The sequence below is a fragment of the Ipomoea triloba genome, chromosome 10 (genome assembly GCF_003576645.1).
Source record: "Ipomoea triloba cultivar NCNSP0323 chromosome 10, ASM357664v1".
Lineage (NCBI taxonomy): Eukaryota > Viridiplantae > Streptophyta > Magnoliopsida > Solanales > Convolvulaceae > Ipomoea > Ipomoea triloba.
The window spans coordinates 20,960,009-20,977,985 of record NC_044925.1 but is presented as its reverse complement, the minus strand read 5'-3'; the positions used below and the strand labels follow the sequence as shown (position 1 = coordinate 20,977,985).

The 17,977-nt window shown below is 32.7% G+C and overlaps 2 protein-coding genes and 1 non-coding gene across 4 annotated transcripts; 2 read left to right on the top strand and 1 right to left on the bottom strand.

Annotated features, from left to right (window-relative positions):
* Window positions 1-5,284: 5,284 nt before the first annotated feature.
* TRNAS-UGA lies at window positions 5,285-5,366 on the bottom strand. Its single transcript has one exon. It is a non-coding gene; the product is annotated as a tRNA-Ser (tRNA).
* A 1,281-nt stretch (window positions 5,367-6,647) lies between these two features.
* Window positions 6,648-8,019, top strand: LOC116033290 (NAC domain-containing protein 96-like). The gene is made up of 3 exons (XM_031276043.1): window positions 6,648-6,831; window positions 6,935-7,197; window positions 7,489-8,019. The coding sequence occupies exons 1-3, from the start codon at window positions 6,648-6,650 to the stop codon at window positions 8,017-8,019; spliced, it is 978 nt and encodes a 325-aa protein (XP_031131903.1).
* Window positions 8,020-12,929: 4,910 nt separating this feature from the next.
* Window positions 12,930-17,744, top strand: LOC116033554 (very-long-chain aldehyde decarbonylase CER3-like). Of its 2 annotated transcripts, none has more exons than XM_031276304.1 (11): window positions 12,930-13,496; window positions 13,617-13,837; window positions 13,951-14,183; window positions 14,274-14,493; window positions 14,588-14,715; window positions 15,085-15,335; window positions 15,617-15,724; window positions 16,043-16,249; window positions 16,401-16,511; window positions 16,635-16,808; window positions 17,361-17,744. In XM_031276304.1, the coding sequence occupies exons 1-11, from the start codon at window positions 13,377-13,379 to the stop codon at window positions 17,523-17,525; spliced, it is 1,938 nt and encodes a 645-aa protein (XP_031132164.1). In that variant the 5' UTR covers window positions 12,930-13,376; the 3' UTR covers window positions 17,526-17,744. The 2 variants fall into 2 exon arrangements, with proteins under 2 accessions (XP_031132164.1, XP_031132165.1); XM_031276305.1 differs by having other exon boundaries at window positions 13,383-13,485.
* The last annotated feature ends 233 nt before the right edge of the window (window positions 17,745-17,977 follow it).

Here is a 17,977-nt window from a genome sequence, read left to right as displayed (position 1 = left end):
GGGGGGGGGGGGGGGGGGGGGGGGGGGGAGGGGCATGGGATTCTAATGCCATGAAAATGAGGGAATTCTAATTCCGTGGAATTGCAATTCACTTTAACCAAACAAAGAATTTAGTTGCCTTTGGAATTAGGTGAGAATTAAGTGGGAATGAAATTGTAACTCCCTCCAACCAAACACCCCGTAAATATCAATTCTTAATTTAATTGCAAATATGTATATTCATAATTTTATGATAACAAATCAACATATATTTATTAAATAACAAAATCTTATAAATGAACGATCCTCATATTTCTTTTTAATCAAACTTAATAGCATTTATAGTTTTTAATAACATAGCATAATTTTAATATTTCAAATTTTTAGTCCGTGCATCGCGCGGGTGGCATATTAGTATATATATAAAAGAGGAAGTTAATAGATGTGCAAATTAGGTATGTAAGTTAGAGGCTTGACTAGTGATTTTCATTTTTGGAGTCCCATGGCAGGTAATTAGGTAGCTCCTTTTTAAGATATTGTTGGCGTGTCTTTTCCCTTTATGTAAAAGATATTGCATTTGAAAGATTTAGAAGAAAAAAATATGATAAGTGTAGTGTAACTGAAAATCAAGAAGAGGTTTTAATGAAACATTGATGCTAAAATTTTCTCTTCTTTTTATTGACTATCAATACTTTGGGAGTCAGGAAAATCACAAACCCACATAGTTTATTAATAGCAATATTTTCGAACCATGTCTATTACAGGTAAGTATATCATACCATGGTTCAGGCCAAGAACCAGGTCAATTGTTCAAGTTCAATGCGGACCATAACAAAGCAGCCACAAGAGACAAGTCTATTACCAGAAATCTTATTCTATTCAAGAGGTAGTCAAAGCACCTCAACCATAGAGTTTGAACATAAGTTTCATAGAGTATTTGATAATTTCGTTATAACCAAGTCACTATTTCAGTAATTAACTTTGAAAAAGAAAAAAGAAAATAGAGAAAAGAAAAAGGATATAAAATAAACTCGATCTCATATTCTCATTATCTCAAAATATACTATCCTAAGTGGAAAAAGAAAAGATAGCGGTGTTGTGATGGAGGAGCGTGTAACGAAGGGCAGGTTTAGGTTTAAGTTTAAGTTGAAGTATGTGGTTTGATACATATGTGTAGAATGTAGCGATTTCCTCTTCAGTGAGATCTCCTTCTTCATCACCATTTTCTTCCCAACCCAAAGACCTCAAAAATGCAATCTCTTCCTCTTCTAAACATAACTCACAATTCCCAACATGTTTCTTGCAATTAAGGGCGTCACCACCATTGGTGGTAGCAGATAATGTAACGAACTCCTCTTGAGTGATATATCCTTCATCTTCTTCTTCATCATAATCATCACCGTTTTCTTCCCAACCCAAAGACCGCAGAAATGTAATCTCTTCCTCTTCTGGCCATAACTTACCATTCCCAGCAAGCTGTTTCTTGCCATTAAAGGCTTTACCACCATTGGTGGTAGCAGATAATGTTGCGAACTCCTCTTGAGTGAGATATCCTTCTTCTTCATCACCATCATAATCATCATTGTTTTCTTCCCAACCCAAAGACCGTAGAAATACAATCTCTTCCTCTTCTGGCCATAACTTACCATTCCCAGCAAGCTGTTTCTTGCAATTAAAGGCGTCAATTGTTGAAAGTTGGGGAGCAGCATTAGAGTCACCCATAGATTTAGAGTTCTTCCTCACAACTCACAAGAAAGAATAACAATTTGGGATATTGGTCGATATGATGCCAACGACTTACATTAACCCATATTTTATAGCTATACTATCTATCCTATTATGAAAGGATTAGGAATTAATTAAATTTTAATTTCCGTTTCCTTATTAGGTTGGGAACTGTGATTCCTCTTTTTTCTGGGATTAGTATACGATGGTACATATATGAATCAAATTATTACTATTATTTTTTAAGTGAAGTTTATTTTTATTTTTTCTTTTCCCTTAAATAAAATTTATAATATATATATATATATATATATATATATATATATATATATATATATGAAAAAGTTTAAATTAAGATATTTTGAAAAACAGACATATTGATATTTCTATTAACACACAATTACATTAAGGGTGTGTTTGGTAACCCGGAAAATGATTTCCGTAAATTATTTTCCGAACTTTTGGTGTTTGGCAACCTTCAGAAAATGTGGTCATGAAAAATGGTTCATTTTTCCTGAAAATGACTTCCGGAAACGGAAAATGGCTTCATGTGAGAGAGGAACGATTGAGTCGTCCCTCTCTAGTTCGCCGGCTCTTGTTTCCGGCCATTAGCGAAGGTTTTTTCTTTTTTTTTTAAAAAAATTATTTATAATAAATATTATTAGTCTATATATTTTAATATTTTAAATAAAATAATAAAAATATATAATTATACATTTCTACTTATTTTCTGAAAAATGTACCAAACACACAAAGACAGTTTTCTAGAATGCAACCAAACATTGGAAATGAAACTATTTTTCAGAAAATGACTCATTTTTTCAGAAAATATTTTCCAAATTAAACGCACCCGGTAACCCGAAAAATGATTTTCGAAAATTATTTTTTCGAGCTTTTGGTGTTTGGCAGCGCGTGGAAAATGCGATCAACGGAAAACAACTTCCATTGACCAAGGAAAATGATGCTATTTTTTCAGAAAATGACTTCTGAATTTTTTTTTTGGAAGTCATTTTTCGGACTTGGCTTCAACAATGTTTTGGCCAAAATGGCCAAATCTGTAGCTTCCAGCGAAAACCAGACCGCCGGCTACTTTTTTTTTTTAATAATTTTCTAAAAGAAATATTATTATTTTATATATTATTATAATTTTTTATATTTTAAAAAAATAAATAAAATGTAACATTATACAATTTAATACATTTTCTAGAAAATGAACCAAACACACAGAGACAGTTTTCCATAATGCAACCAAACACTGAAAATGAAACTATTTTCCGAAAAATGACTCATTTTCCAGAAGTCATTTTCATGCTTTCCAAACACACCCTAAGTCACTATATTAATTTCGTTTTCAATATTGATACTTTTGGTCATTTGGAGACCTTTTCTAGTCAATTCAGGTCTGTTTTAGGTGAATATATATGCTTCCAATCAACTCTTTTTTCTCTCTCTCTCTAAAAGGCATTCATACCTTAATGACGAGATAAAAATCATAATTTCTTCAATCTATAGTTTTGTTATTGTACTCTTCTCTCTCAACTCAAGAATGAATCACAAAGAGAAAACCTTATTTTGATCAATTACATCGAGGATGACTTATTATTACAGTGAATGAATTATTTAATTTGTTGTGCCAAAATGTTTGTTTAATTTTGAATATGTATGTTTTTAATAAGTAAGTTCAGCTAAAGAATTTGCTCAGAAGGATGGGTTGTTTTTCTTAGAGACATCTGTCCTGGAAGCTAAAAGTTTAGGATAATTAAAGATAATGATGATAGTCTAAGACTAACGACAGTTTATATCATGTTAAAAAAAAAAAAAAAAAGACAGTTTATATTATGGACCAAGGTCCACATAACATTATAGATTCTGGATCGAAATGGCTATGCATAGAATTTATACTCGTAAGGTATACAATTTCATAACACAAACAAAAAATCACAATACAAGACACATACATATATTATATATTTACTTATTTTTCAAATTTTATTTAGATACATAATTTGTGTTCATAGGCAAAAAATTTCATAACACAAGACACAAACTCATAACATAAACAATTATTAATTTGTTTTATATATAGAATTGATACTCTTAAGGCACATAATTTTATAACACAAAACACAAAAACTCACAAAACAATATATATACACATGCATTAGGATCCACAGTACACTGTGAACCCTGACGAATGGTATAATTAAGGATTGGAGAGTAAACTTACCACAAGATATGATCTATGATGCAAGTAGCACATAGTCCATAATATAGGACCTGTTTGGTAAAATAGTTAGTTTATCAGCCAATTTTGATTTATTTAACCACTATTAGCTATTTAACTTGGTTAAAAAATCAATATAAGTGTTTGGTTAATCAACTTTTTGTAACTCCAAAATGCTAAAATTCAAAAAGTTGTTCAAAACAACTTTTTCAATTAACTTTTTTAAAAAAATAAAAATTATACCAAACAGCTATCAGCTAACAACTAATTACCAAATACCTTTTTACGTTATCAACTAGTTATATCCTCTAACCCAATCATCTAACAGTTAACGACCATTTCCCAAACAGGACATAATTTGCTCTTTCTTTGATCTACCACTCCTTACGGTATGACTTTCAATTCCTTTGCTCCAGTTGAGAGCGCAGCGTTCATTATATTAGTATTCCAAATGTCATGTCCACTTTTGATATTCGAACTTTCAATATTCATTTTGCAAACCCATTTCTGTACCAAAAATAAGAAACCTATCCAGGACCTTCTACATTGTCAATATATATATATATATATATATATATATATATATATATATATATATTTTAATCATAACATTTCAAAGCATCGTTTGTTTTATTTTATTTATAGCTTAACTCTTCACTTTTGTAACATTATTGTATGTGTACTCAAGGTTATATGATCTTTGGTACGGTTTAGGGTTATCTAATTTAATTTGTAATTATGTATTTTTTATGTGACAGAATTTTTTTTAATGCAAAAACAAGACAAATAAGTAAGTGAGTAATAAATTATACACACTAACACACCCAACCTCAACCAAGCAAAATAATTGATTGATCTCGATTATTACTTTTTCAAATTTTAAAAATTTACATTCCTAAATTTTTTAATGTCGGAACTGACATCACCACACAACAATAATATTCAAAGGTTTTAAATTGTAAAGATAATTTAACTACTATACCGCCTATTAACTGATTAGCAATTTGTATATATGTTAACAAATGAGACTGTTCATAACTAATTTAATTTTTTCGTGGAAATAGATGAACAGTACTAAATTAAAAACTATATTGTACAACTATCACAAAAAATCTAGTGAAAAATATATAATTACAAGTGGGCTCAATTAAAGGCCTTATTTGATAAATATCATTTTAAAATCGTTTTTAATTGTTTGACTAATGTAAACAATTAAAGTCCTCGATAATCAACTTTTTTGTTGAAACTTTTGTATCCAAATTGATTTTTGAAGCGCTACTTCATGCAACGTACATTGTAAAGTTTGGAAGGTTTCATCCAGTTTTTTAAAGTAGAAATTACTGTATAAAAATACAACGTCGACAGCAGGGTTCGAACCTGCGCGGGCAAAGCCCAACAGATTTCAAGTCTGTCTCCTTAACCACTCGGACATATCGACTTGTGTTTACTAAGGGCCATTGAAAATTATATAATGGTCTGAATTGTATATTTGTATAGTGGACTAAATACCATTAATTATTTTTATTTTCAAATATGTAAAAGGCATCATGGAACTATTAAAAGTTTATTTTTAGGACATATATGTCTAAAAAGATGGGTAATAAAAGTTTAGAGTAACAAGTGTTATCTTGTGAAAAAAGATAACAATTCTAAAACCAACTTGGTGATCAAGGCTAAGAATTAATTTACTATTGTAGTGAACAAACATAGTTAGTGAATTTCGTCTTATACGATAAGAGAATAATATATATTTAGGGAATAATATAACTAATTGCCGCACTCCGATCAAGTATAAGCATTTGCGAAATGCGTGTGACCTTTGTAAGAGTTGTCGGACTCCGGTCACTACGCCTACGCATTTGCGAAATGCCTTTCTCGTATAATAAGAGAAAGGCATTTGGCAAATGCGAGGTGGTCAAACCCTCGGAATTCGTCAGACGCGTATGGGAAATGCCTGTGGCGTATAAAATACGTCAGACGCATTTCCCAAACGCGTGTGACATTGACATTTAAAAAAAAAAAATTAAACTGACTCGCCTTTCGAAAATACGTTTCCCAAATGTAGGTTTACTATTTTTGTCAAACTTTTTAAAAAGTCCTATTTTTGTCTCTTACGAAAAGTGTCATTTCCATTTCAGTCAAAAACCCTCAATGTTCACCCTTCTTACAATTGCAAGTCCAGGAATTCTGCTCCATTCTAAAACTTAATGAAGCCCACAATCGAAACACTACAACTACTTGTTGCATGTTAATTAATAATCAAGATTCCCAAATAAAAGGGCACGCAGTCTTCCCGGCCAAACAATTCAAGAAACTCGATCTTCCACCAAGATTCAATCACCAAGAATTTTGCCAGTCAATTAAAAAAAAAAAAGTCAAGATTCTATATATCATGCATGATTCCAGTATAGAGCAAGAAGCCATTTATGAGAAGGATGAAGGAACTCTAATTTACTATAGTTTAGTTTACGATATAGCTATTGCTTACTTAGTAGTAAATAAATATTCAAATTTGTTTTTGAAAATTCAAAAAATAAAAAATAAAAAATTCCCATTGACTATTGAATTATTATTCCCTCCAAAAGGAAGTTCAATCCTACTAAGATTATGAAAACTTGCAGCAATAATATATAGGGAAACCACACTAAAAGGCAATTAACCCAAACAATATTAGAACGTCCATTGTATAGAGAATAAGGTGGAATATTTATCAGTGTCAATGGGAGATTCAGTAGAAGAAGAACCGGAATGGAAGAAAACTTTGCCGCCGGGCTACATGTTTGCCCCCTTCGATAAAGAGATTTTCAAGTGTTATCTTCTTCCTAAGGTGAAAGGAGAGTATTTTCACCCTCAAGTAATCCCAGAATTTGATATCTATCAGTGCCAACCGTCTCAACTTCCAGGTAAAAATGATATTTAATTTTTCCTCTAATTTTCTTTTTCCTAATATTTCTCCCCATGATATGATGTGGCTTAAAATTATTTTGCAATTTGATGTACATACAGGGTTGGACCCTAAACAGGCATTCTCCTACTTTTTTACGAAGACAGATAAAAAGCACCAAAATGGAAAGAGGCTGAATAGATTCACCAAAGATAAAAAAGGTCACTGGAGAATTACCAGCAAAATCCAAGAAGTCACGGAGGAGGATGGCAAAACTGTTATTGGCAGAAAGAATGTCCTAGTTTACATGTATGAAAATAAAATCAAGACAAATTGGATAATGCATGAGTACATGTTAGACCACAATTACGCAAACAAAAACGAGGTAAGTTATTTAATTTTTTTATTTACGAGTAACCCTTTTTTTTAATGATATTGACTCTGTTACAATGTAATATCTGCTCATACGTACTTTCTCAACCTACTGAAACACAAAGAGCCAACGCCCCCACTAGAGAACGAACCTGTAACCTCTCATTTGGGAGGGCCACAGCTACGAGTAACCCTTTAACCAGTAAAAGGTCACAAGAACTCTGAGCAGCTCCCACCAAAGTCAAAATACATGAACACGTGGCATAATAACATTTTTTTTTTTTGGTTTTTTATATGTATGTAGGGCGACAAGTTGGATACATCAGTGGTAGTATGCAGAATTTATGAAAGGAAAGGAAAAAACAATTGTGAAAATAATAGTGATGAAAGTGAGGTAATAAGAGATGTGGAACAAAAGCATAAGAGAGGATCATCATCATCTTCACAATCAGATGATCCTGGGGAGTCAAGCAGCAGAGACAAGAGGTGGAAGCAGCATTGCATAAATAATCAAACATCATTAAACAGTAATCCATTAGATGTCCAACCTGCTGCAACAATGATGATGCAGACCACCTATTGGGAAGAACAACCTTTGCAGCCATTATCGGATCATAAATTGGCATCTAATAATAATGGTTGTTATCCATTTGATGTCCAACTGAATAGCATGCCGCAGCAACCTGCAACTTATAGGGATGAATTACAGTTGCCCAATTTCGATCCTATGAAAAAACTGATCCCTCAGCCACCCAAGGAACCCAATTTGAATGTGGAGGAAAAAGAGGACGACGACAGTGATTTTGATTTTGATACTGATTCTTTTTTCCTTTAACCATATTTCTGCAGCTACTTATCCAGAGCATTCATAACTTAAATTGCGAGTTTTGAGGACTTGGATTCAATATGCATTGCACGCTTAAATTAATTATTAATCAACTTTCCTTGGAGATTCTGAATTCTGACTGGATCCAGTTCTCTAAGCCCCCGCCGGATATACGTAGTGCTGTATGTTGTTAATACTTAAAAGTAATTTTTCAAAATAAGCTCTTATTTCAAGCTATTAGATTATTTTAAAAATATTAACAAACAGAACCTATAGCTTATTAGTAGCTTAAAATAAGTTATAAGCTCTGCTGAGCCAATATGATCATAATTTACTTCACAAGCATTTATGTATTAAAATATAGTTCGGTAGTTTTATATAAAAAGATAGTTTGTTTATTCTAGTTTTAAATTTGTAAATAATTTGTTCATTATCATAAAGTTTTTCTAGAGGCAAACATTATATCATAATTCTTAATTTATCCACAGGATTAAAAAATATAATATTATTTTTTAGTTTTATCACAATGGTTGCAATTGAATTTTATTGCATTAAATTAAAACTTTATCCTACAAGGAAGTTTTATAACGTAATATGGTTCTTTAATTCATTTGATACTTGTTTCTAACTTTCTATTATAAAATTTCAATTTGATCTAATGGGGCGTTTGGTTGGAAGTAAGGAATTATGTGTGAAAAGAATTGCAATTTCATGTGAAAAAATAATGCAGGAGTTTAAATTTGTAATGTAGTCCAAAGATATTATGGTGTAGTTTCATGCATCAATTTGTTGGGTTATTTGAATTTCTTCTTTGTCAACAAATCCTTTCCAAATAGTTAATACGATTGACTTTATTTTTTTCATGTTATTAATTGAATACTTGGTAAATAAATATATAACATTATTTTATATTATAACTTTGATATTTAATTACAAGATACTGTAAAAAGAAAACAATGAACAATATAGTTAATATAATTAATTAATGAATTTGAAGGTAAGAAATTTTTGCATTGTAGAAAATAAAGACAATATAACTAATAGGATTATATCTTGTTTTAATTTTTTGATAATGAATTAATGATTTTTTTTTTGAATAAAGGCATTATAGATATTGAATTCTAAATTAAAGAAATGCATATGTATTATTTTTTGTTGTAGCTACTAATTTATTTAATTTAAGAAGAGTAATAGAGTGGTGTACTTACTTTTCAATAATATACTCTAACATATTCGTAGTATATGTTCAACAATTATGTCAACTCTGATTGGGATGGGGTTCGAATCTAAGACATTTCTTATAAAAATTAATGGTGAATTAAAAGTTAACGGAAGTTAAAGTTTATACTAACGGAATGTGGGATTATTTAAGGGAAGAAAATAATATAATAGAGGGTAAAGAAGGAAAATCATTAAAAATAAGTATTTCATTTGATTAAATAATTTGACGGACATTTTTTAGTTCCCGTTATAGGTCTAACTTTATTGACTCTTATTAGTATATATATAGTAGATATTTATCGAGAAAATTAAACTTTTTGTCCCTAAGTTATAAGGTAATTGTAAAATTATTTGTCCTTAAGTGTTGGTCATACTCACTTTTCGTTCAATTCCTAAATTATCATTGAGGTTGCACTTTTCGTCCATTTACTAATAAAATATTAGGGATGAAATTTATAATTTTAGTATAATTTAGGAACGAAAAGTGAGCATGAAAGGACGAAAAGTGAGCATAATCAATACTCATGAACAAATTCTACAATTATCTTATAACTTAGAGACGAAAAGTGTAATTTTTCTATATTTATCCCTTATGAGTTATATTACTAATTGGGTCCGTACATTTTTTTAAAAAAATAAATTTAGCGGAAGTGAATTTCCAGCCATTAGGGCGGTTAACGAATCGAACATAAACGAACGGATGTTGTTCGTGTTCGCTTGTTAAGGATTTTGGAGTGTTCGTTTTCGTGTTGGTTTGTTAAGGTTTTTGAAAATTCTGTTCGTGTTCGTTTATTAAGCGTTCATTAGTGTTTGTTAACGTTCGTGAACACTTAATTACCAAACACATGCACAAGTTCCTGAACACAATTCGTTCGTGAACAAGGCATAATCTACGTTCACGAACAATAACCAAACAAACAACACAATTATATATGTTCGTGAACATTATTAAACGAACACTTAACGAGCTTATTCGCGAACATTATTAAACGAATAGAAACGAACTTATTCGCGAAAATTACTAAACGAACACAAACGAGCTTGTTCACGATCTCTTATAACAAACGAGCTTACCACTGTTCAGACTATATTCGTTTATTAACCGAACTTTAAATTTTGTTTGTTAATGTTCGTTTACCTTAATAAACGAACGCTTACCAAATACAAACATGAGTAATTTGTCGAAAGCTCTGTTCGCTAACACCCCTACCCACCATCAAGGACTCAAGGTGTCACATTTGTTAGTTGTGTTTGGTAGAAAGCAGTTAGGAACTCCGGTCCCCCAAAGAGCCAATTTTATATAAAGACCCTTTAAAGTTTTTAATAGTAACACATAAACCCTTCTAATTTCAATTATTATATTTCAAACCGAAATTTTGCTTATGTGGATGTCAATATAAATTAATAACTTTTATACATCGACCATGAATTAAAATCTACCACATTATTAATATGTAAGGTCAATTGGAATTTTAAAAAAGTCAATTATAATAACTTGTGGTGGTGAGGTCAGGGGTGAATCCAAAAGAGGGCAATGGGTAGTTACCCCCTTCCCCACCACTCCACCCCATTACACACATATATATATATTGGTTCATATGTGCCCGTAAGGGCAGCCTGAGTGGCAAGACCAAGACGCTCGCGGCCGTGAGGTCCTGAGTTCGAAACCGTCTGCCACCCGGGTTTGAGCCGGTCAGCTATGGGCAACCTAGGCTGGTTAACCTCCTTGTGGTCCTTTGCCGGCTAGGATCACAGGGCGAGGGTTTACTCACATACTCGGAAGAGGAGTGGGGTTTGCCTCGATAAACCCAATATATATTGGTTCATATGTGACCTGAAGCTCTCATGCAGTCGTGTGGTTGTATTTTGTCGTCAGATCGGAGTAATCTAACGGTAACAATATAATTTTAGTGTTTATAAATTGCAATTCGCGTATGTTAAGTGGAGGGTGTTATGTTAATTTTACCTTCAAAGTTATTAATTAATTATATTACTACATTGTTCATTGTTTTCTTTTTACACTATCTTGTAATTAAATATCAAAGTTATACTACAAAATAATGTTATATATGTATTTACCAAGTAATATGTTAATAACATTGATTTTTTTTTAAAAGAAATCATATTAACTACTCAGGAAAGATTTGTTGACAAAGAACATTCAAATAACCCAATAAATTGATTTAAAACTCATTATTAAAAATGTCAATGTAGGACAATAGAACATTGTAACGCACTTGATGCATTGAAAAGATGTTGAGACTATAACATTGTTAGAATTAATCTTTCAAATTCAGAAAATGACGAAATTTTAAAAATAACTACGTACTATTGCATCATTCAAATATAGCTAAGCTGATAAACGTTTATGAATGTTTTTTTATATAGACCCTGTTTGGTAAATGGTTGTTAGCTGATTGGGTTGGCTATTTAGGTTAGAAGATATGGTTTGTTGATAACATTGGCTGATTGTAGAAAGTTGTTTGATAAATTAGCTGTTAGCTGATAGCTGTTTGGTATAATTTATTTTATCAAAAAGCTAATTGAAAAGACTGCTTTGATTAGCCTTTTGAATTTTAGCATTTTGGAGTTACAAAAAGCTTATTATTTACCAACTAATAGTGGTCAAATAAGCCAAAATTGGCTGATAGGCTGATTATTTACCAAACAGGGTCATAGACTTTTATAGAGTTTTACAAAGTTTTAAAAAGTTTTAAAAAGTTTTGAACTGACTCTATGAAAGTCAATAAAAGTTTATTAAAAACTATCATTTTAAAAGTCTACAAAAGTCATGATTGAAAAAGTTTTTTTTTAAAAAAAAATTTATAAATATTTGCCATACAGACTTTTATAGACCCGTACAAAATTTATGAAAGTGTAAAAAAATTTATTAAAGTTTAAAAAGATTATGTGAATGTCATTTAAAATCCATTACTTTAGAAATCTTTGAAAAAACATTTTTCAGAATACATGGATGTATAAAATGATATAATAGGCCCTCCCAATTGTGAAATTAAAAATTATTGGAAAAAGTGTCAAATAGGCCACTGAACTTATCGCTTTTGCGCAATTGGGTCATTGAATTTAAAAAGTGTGCAATTCAACCATCAAACAAGCAAAATTTGTGCAATTGGACCATGCTTACAAAAATTTTTAATTCAATTTGAGTTAAAAAATTTTTAATATTGACTCCAACTAGTATGGTAGAAGAAAATGTCACTCTTAATACATATATGTCAGTAATATAATTTGATTTTACCAGAAAATTTTTGTAAAATGGTCCAATTGCACAAATTTTGATTGTTTGATGGTTGAATTGCACACTTTTTAAGTTCAATGGCCCAATTGCACAAAAGCGATAAGTTCAGTGGCCTATTTGACACTTTTTCCAAAATTATTTTGTTCTCTATCTATCCCAATTTGTTCTTATAAGTAATTTGATTAAATTTTAACTTAAAATTTTGTCTTCTTTTATCACGACAAGACTATAAATTTTATAAAATAATAATCACTATAATAATATTTAATTAAACCTTGGTAGCTTACATCTAAATTTAAAACATGAGAATCACATTATTTTAAAATAATCCTGAAAAAAAAAATATTTTCAAAACCAAGGTAAGGAAAAATAATAAAAAATGTATCCAAATCTCAACCACTATCGAGTCGAGGAAAAGTCACTACTCAACAAAGAAGAAATGTATCAAAATCTCAACGGCAAACCCCCACCATCCCTTTCTTGATGCAATGAAATTTGGCAGCCATTCTTCTTAATTATTAATTATTTCTGGGGAATGCCCCTATGGGTGTAGGATGATGATGGTGCATATTGGTGGGAAAATCTGTGTCAGTGTGGAAATTCCAGTGTGTAGATGACAGTGTTCAATGATGAATCTATGGGTTTGGTGGCGCTAATTAATTGCACTAGTAGCCAAAATGGGAGTAGATAAGAAAAGCGTTTTTCTGCAGATCCAGGTGTAATCTTTTCTTGTTTTCCCTTCTTCTTGCCCACTGTATCTTCCTTTATATTGCCTTTTCAATCTGTTGGATCGCCCATCTCCATGCATTCTTTATTCTTTTCTTTCCCTTTTTTGGTGAGGTAATGCTACTGTGTTTCAAGACAACAGATTTTCTGTGGGGGAGAGATGGGGAGAGAAAAAAGTGTATCATCAATCCAACAAGCCAGAGATTATTATCACACTCTTAGAAATAAAACAGATTCACCTTTGTTTGCATGGCCTTGGGAAAACCTTGGTAATTTTAAGGCATGTACTTCATTTCCCATATATTTTTTTAATGAAATATAACTATTTTCTGTTTGTACTTTGAATTGATTGTATGTGTTTTCCGTTGTTGTTTGTTCTTATTGGCTGTTAAACGTGCAGTATTTACTATATGGACCATTTCTAGCAAAATTCATGTACTCTTGGGTTTACAAAGAGAGTTGGGAGAATATTTGGTGCTTACATATTCTTGCCTTGTGTGCCCTGAGAGGCCTTGTTCATCAACTATGGAGTTCATACATCAATATGCTTTTCTTTAACCACGCAAAGTGGGTGTCTCAGGATGGCATAGATTTTCGGCAAATTGACAAGGAATGGCATTGGTATGATGTTTATTTTCCAATTCCTTTTCACCTGTCTTTTGTTTGGATTTACCCAGAAAAAGGGTTAAAAAATATTTTGTGTAATTTGGGTTTTACTTATCAATATCAAACAGGGACAATTTCCTAATACTCCAAGCTTTTGTGGCTTCATTTGTCTGTTTGAGCTTCTCTTCTCTTCCCACTATTCCCTTCTGGGACTGGAGAGGAGCTGCTTGCTGTCTCGTGTTGCATATAGGGATTTCCGAGCCATTATATTATTTGTTGCACAGATTCTTGCATAACCCCCGTGTTTATCCACTTTATCATTGGCTGCACCATGATTCAAAAGTTCCACATCCCTATACAGGTAAAAATAACAACTACAACTATAGGTGGTCTAATATTTGCCTGGTTTGTATATATATGATTATTGACAGACAAATCATTGTTCATGCAGCGGGGAGTGCAACATTCTTGGAGAACATCTTACTATGCATAGTTGTAGGAATTCCTCCAATTGGAACCTTGTTTCTTGGTTATGGATCAATAAGTGTTATGTACGGTTATGTTTTGGCATTTGATTTCCTTAGATGTTTGGGGCATAGCAATGTTGAAATCATGCCTTGCAGACTCTTCGACGCTATTCCGTTTATCAGATACCTTATTTATAGCCCAACGTATGTCCTCTTCCTCTCAAATATTGTGGTATTTGCAGCTCTCATGAGTTTACCAAATGAAGTGATTAAAATTTCCCCGTTTTTGACTCTACAGATACTACAGCCTACATCATACGGATACAGAAACTAATTTTTGCCTATTTATGCCTCTCTATGATATGCTGGGAAAGACAATAAATACCCGTTCTTGGGACCTTCAAAGAGAGATAAGTACAAGGACAAGTAAGTTTATTTCTCTTTTCTACTCTCTGGTTCTTCAGGTCGTGGTGTTATCTGTATATGATTGCTTTCACATAAGTTTCTCTTCAATTTTTATTATGTCATATCAAATTGTATCATCCTTAAATGTTTTACATAGCTTCTAGAGGTCAGCTATTTCTTGTAACTACACAAACTGCAAAAGATGTTTTCTGTTCAGCAAGCAACACTTCGCTTATTTAGAATTTTCGGGAGAATGATTTCAGTATAATTTTTATTGTTTAACATTTATACTTATCTTTTACATACTTTTGTATAATCACTTCTTGAATAGGCTCCATTTACTCTGAAATACAATTTCATATGAATTTATTTTTCAATATCAATGTGCAGGTCAAAGTGCACCCGATTTTGTGTTCCTTGCACATATCGTTGATATTATGTCGGCACTTCATGCTCCATTTGTTTTTAGATCATTCGGTTCAATTCCTTTCACTACAAGGCTCTTCTTGTTACCGCTTTGGCCTGGAGTCATTACGGCGATGCTTATCATGTGGCTCAATTGCAAGACTTTCTTGTCCAGTTTTTACAACCTCAGAGGGAGAGTGCACCAGACATGGGTAATACCAAGATTTGGTTTTCAGGTATCTTCCTCAATGTCTCTAGACGGAGATTAATTCTGAACTTGTTTAGATCGTCTATGTTGTATGCAAAGGAGTTCAGGTTTCTAAAATAGGAAAATACAGAAAAATGAAACCGAAATGATCTGTTTATAAAATTATCTGAACTGAAACTGAAACCCATCTTTAAATTGTAATAACAGAGTGCCAAAACATGGAACTAAAGATTGGAATTGACTAGGCAAAATTTCTTTCCCATTTTTTTGTCTTGGCATCTTGAATGTTTATTTTGCTATGATTTGCAGTATTTCTTGCCATTTGCTGCGGAAGCCATAAATAAAAAAATTGAAGAAGCTATTCTTAATGCTGATAGACGAGGCGTCAAGGTCATTAGCCTTGCTGCATTAAACAAGGTCGGCCATCCTTTGATATGTTTTGTTCTTTGTTTCCCCACTTTATTTGCTTTTAACATGTAACTAACTCGTAGTTAATTTGATTGAACGCTCTTGTCACATGGCTTATAACTAGTTCATCCAAAGACATCACATGTTTCCCATAGAAATATAAGCCCCGGAAGCACTATTTAAACTAGTTTGATCCCGAAAATGTTGATATGCACTGTATTTGCAGCCTGTTAGTTGACAAGAACATTTGAGAACAATAATAGTTCCAACTTACAAGCATCTTGGAATCGTTGAAAGTTATTTTTTTAGCTTGAAATATTGTGACAGAACGAGGGCCTTAATGGAGGTGGGACACTTTTCGTCAACAAGCATCCTGATCTCAGAGTCCGAGTTGTCCATGGAAACACCTTAACAGCTGCTGTCATCCTAAATGGCATTCCCCGAGATGTAGACGAGGTCTTCCTGACAGGTGCCACTTCGAAGCTTGGAAGGGCCATTGCGCTCTACTTGGCACGTCGGCAGGTCAGAGTGCTGGTAAGATCTGCTTCTACAATTGATTCGCGTGATATTTAGAGAATGTTTATCAGATAGTTAAAATTAGGAACTTTGCAGTGGACCAGCCAGTAACTATTTCTCTCCTTTCTCTTTTTCACAATCAACTCTTTCTGGTTGATTTTCTGTGCAGATGCTTACTCAATCCTGTGAGAGATTCACGAAAATCCAAAGTGAAGCCCCAGCAGAGTACCAAAGATTTCTTGTTCGAGTTACCAAGTATCAAGCAGCTCAACACTGTAAGGTAATGACATAAATGTGTTGATTAACACCATTGGTTCACTCCATAGAACACTTTACCAATATGACAGACCTGTCTTATTTTTAAAACAAGAAATTAAGAATGCTTGTATTCTAACTATGATAGACATGGATAATCGGAAAATGGTCCTCACCTCGAGAGCAAAGTTGGGCGCCCTCGGGAGCACATTTTCATCAGTTTGTGGTTCCTCCTATCATCCCATTCCGCAGAGACTGCACATATGGGAAGTTAGCAGCAATGAAGCTTCCAAAGGATGTCGAGGGCCTAGGAGCCTGTGAGGTATGTATCACTATCATCCTTCTATTTCATTCTTCTATGTTGAGGATATATATATAATATAAACATAAATGTACACTCCATCTATCAGCCTAGCTTTTTAGTTGAGATGGAACACATATTTCAATTTGGTATCCAAGCCAACCTCATGCAAGAGGACTACGGTCCACGTGTTAGTTGGAGCCCATAAAGGAATCGGCCCACACACGTAATGTGCAACCTAACTATCGGCTTAGACTTTTAGTTGAGACGTAACACATGCTGGGAATCGGCCCACACACGTAATATGTAGTCCAACTATCAGCTTAGACTTGTAGTTGAGACAGAGCATGTGCTGGGAATTGGCCCGCACACGTGATGTGCAGTCCAATTATCAGCTTAGACTTGTAGTTGAGATGGAGCACATGCTAGGAATCAGCCTGCACACTTAATGTGCAGCCAAACTCTCAGCTTAGACTTTTAGTTGAGACACAACACATGCTTCAATTTTCTGTTGCTTTAGTTCCATTCCTCTATTTCTTCATCTGTCCTGTCTAAACTGTGTCTCCTGGGCAGTACACAATGGAAAGAGGCATAGTTCATGCATGCCACGCGGGCGGGGCGGTTCATCTTCTTGAAGGGTGGACACACCATGAGGTTGGAGCTCTGAATGTAGATCAGATTGATGTTGTGTGGAAGGCTGCATTAAAGCAGGGTTTTAGGCCCTTGTACATTACATAGGTTGATGAGCTGAAAGGTTTGAAGGTTAATTGGGGATTCAGAGATAGCATGCAGCATTATATTCTCCATCTTTTCTTTTGTCTTACAAAACAAAAGACATCACATGCATACCTTAATTTTTTTTATATTGTAATAAGCTAAGGTTTCCCCTTAGCTTTATTAAGGAGTTTCAAGGGCTGTGGATTTCTTCTTTCAGGAAGGCTGGCATTATGAATTTCACTATCAAAATTTCTTTAAATGTAAGATATATTTTATAAAAAAAAAAAAATTGAGGGAAAATTTGTATCAGTGTTCATGGTTTAAATATAACAAAAATTAAAGAGTTAAATTTATATTGAATGATTTTTAAAAAATTAATTCCAGTGGTGCTCTCTCAATTATATTGTGTGTGCGTGTGTGTTTTTTTTTTTTTTTTTTTTTTTTTTTTTTTTTTTTTTTTTTTTTAAGTATAA

Excerpts from the sequence above, each read along its gene's own strand:
- LOC116033290 (XM_031276043.1), top strand. The coding sequence starts at position 6,648 with ATGGGAGATTCAGTAGAAGAAGAACCGGAATGGAAGAAAACTTTGCCG. Across the intron at positions 6,832-6,934 it reads CCAACCGTCTCAACTTCCAG|GGTTGGACCCTAAACAGGCA; the intron begins GTAAAAATGATA and ends ATGTACATACAG. Across the intron at positions 7,198-7,488 it reads ATTACGCAAACAAAAACGAG|GGCGACAAGTTGGATACATC; the intron begins GTAAGTTATTTA and ends ATATGTATGTAG.
- LOC116033554 (XM_031276304.1), top strand. The coding sequence starts at position 13,377 with ATGGGGAGAGAAAAAAGTGTATCATCAATCCAACAAGCCAGAGATTAT. Across the intron at positions 15,336-15,616 it reads TACCAAGATTTGGTTTTCAG|TATTTCTTGCCATTTGCTGC; the intron begins GTATCTTCCTCA and ends TATGATTTGCAG. Across the intron at positions 16,809-17,360 it reads AGGGCCTAGGAGCCTGTGAG|TACACAATGGAAAGAGGCAT; the intron begins GTATGTATCACT and ends TCTCCTGGGCAG.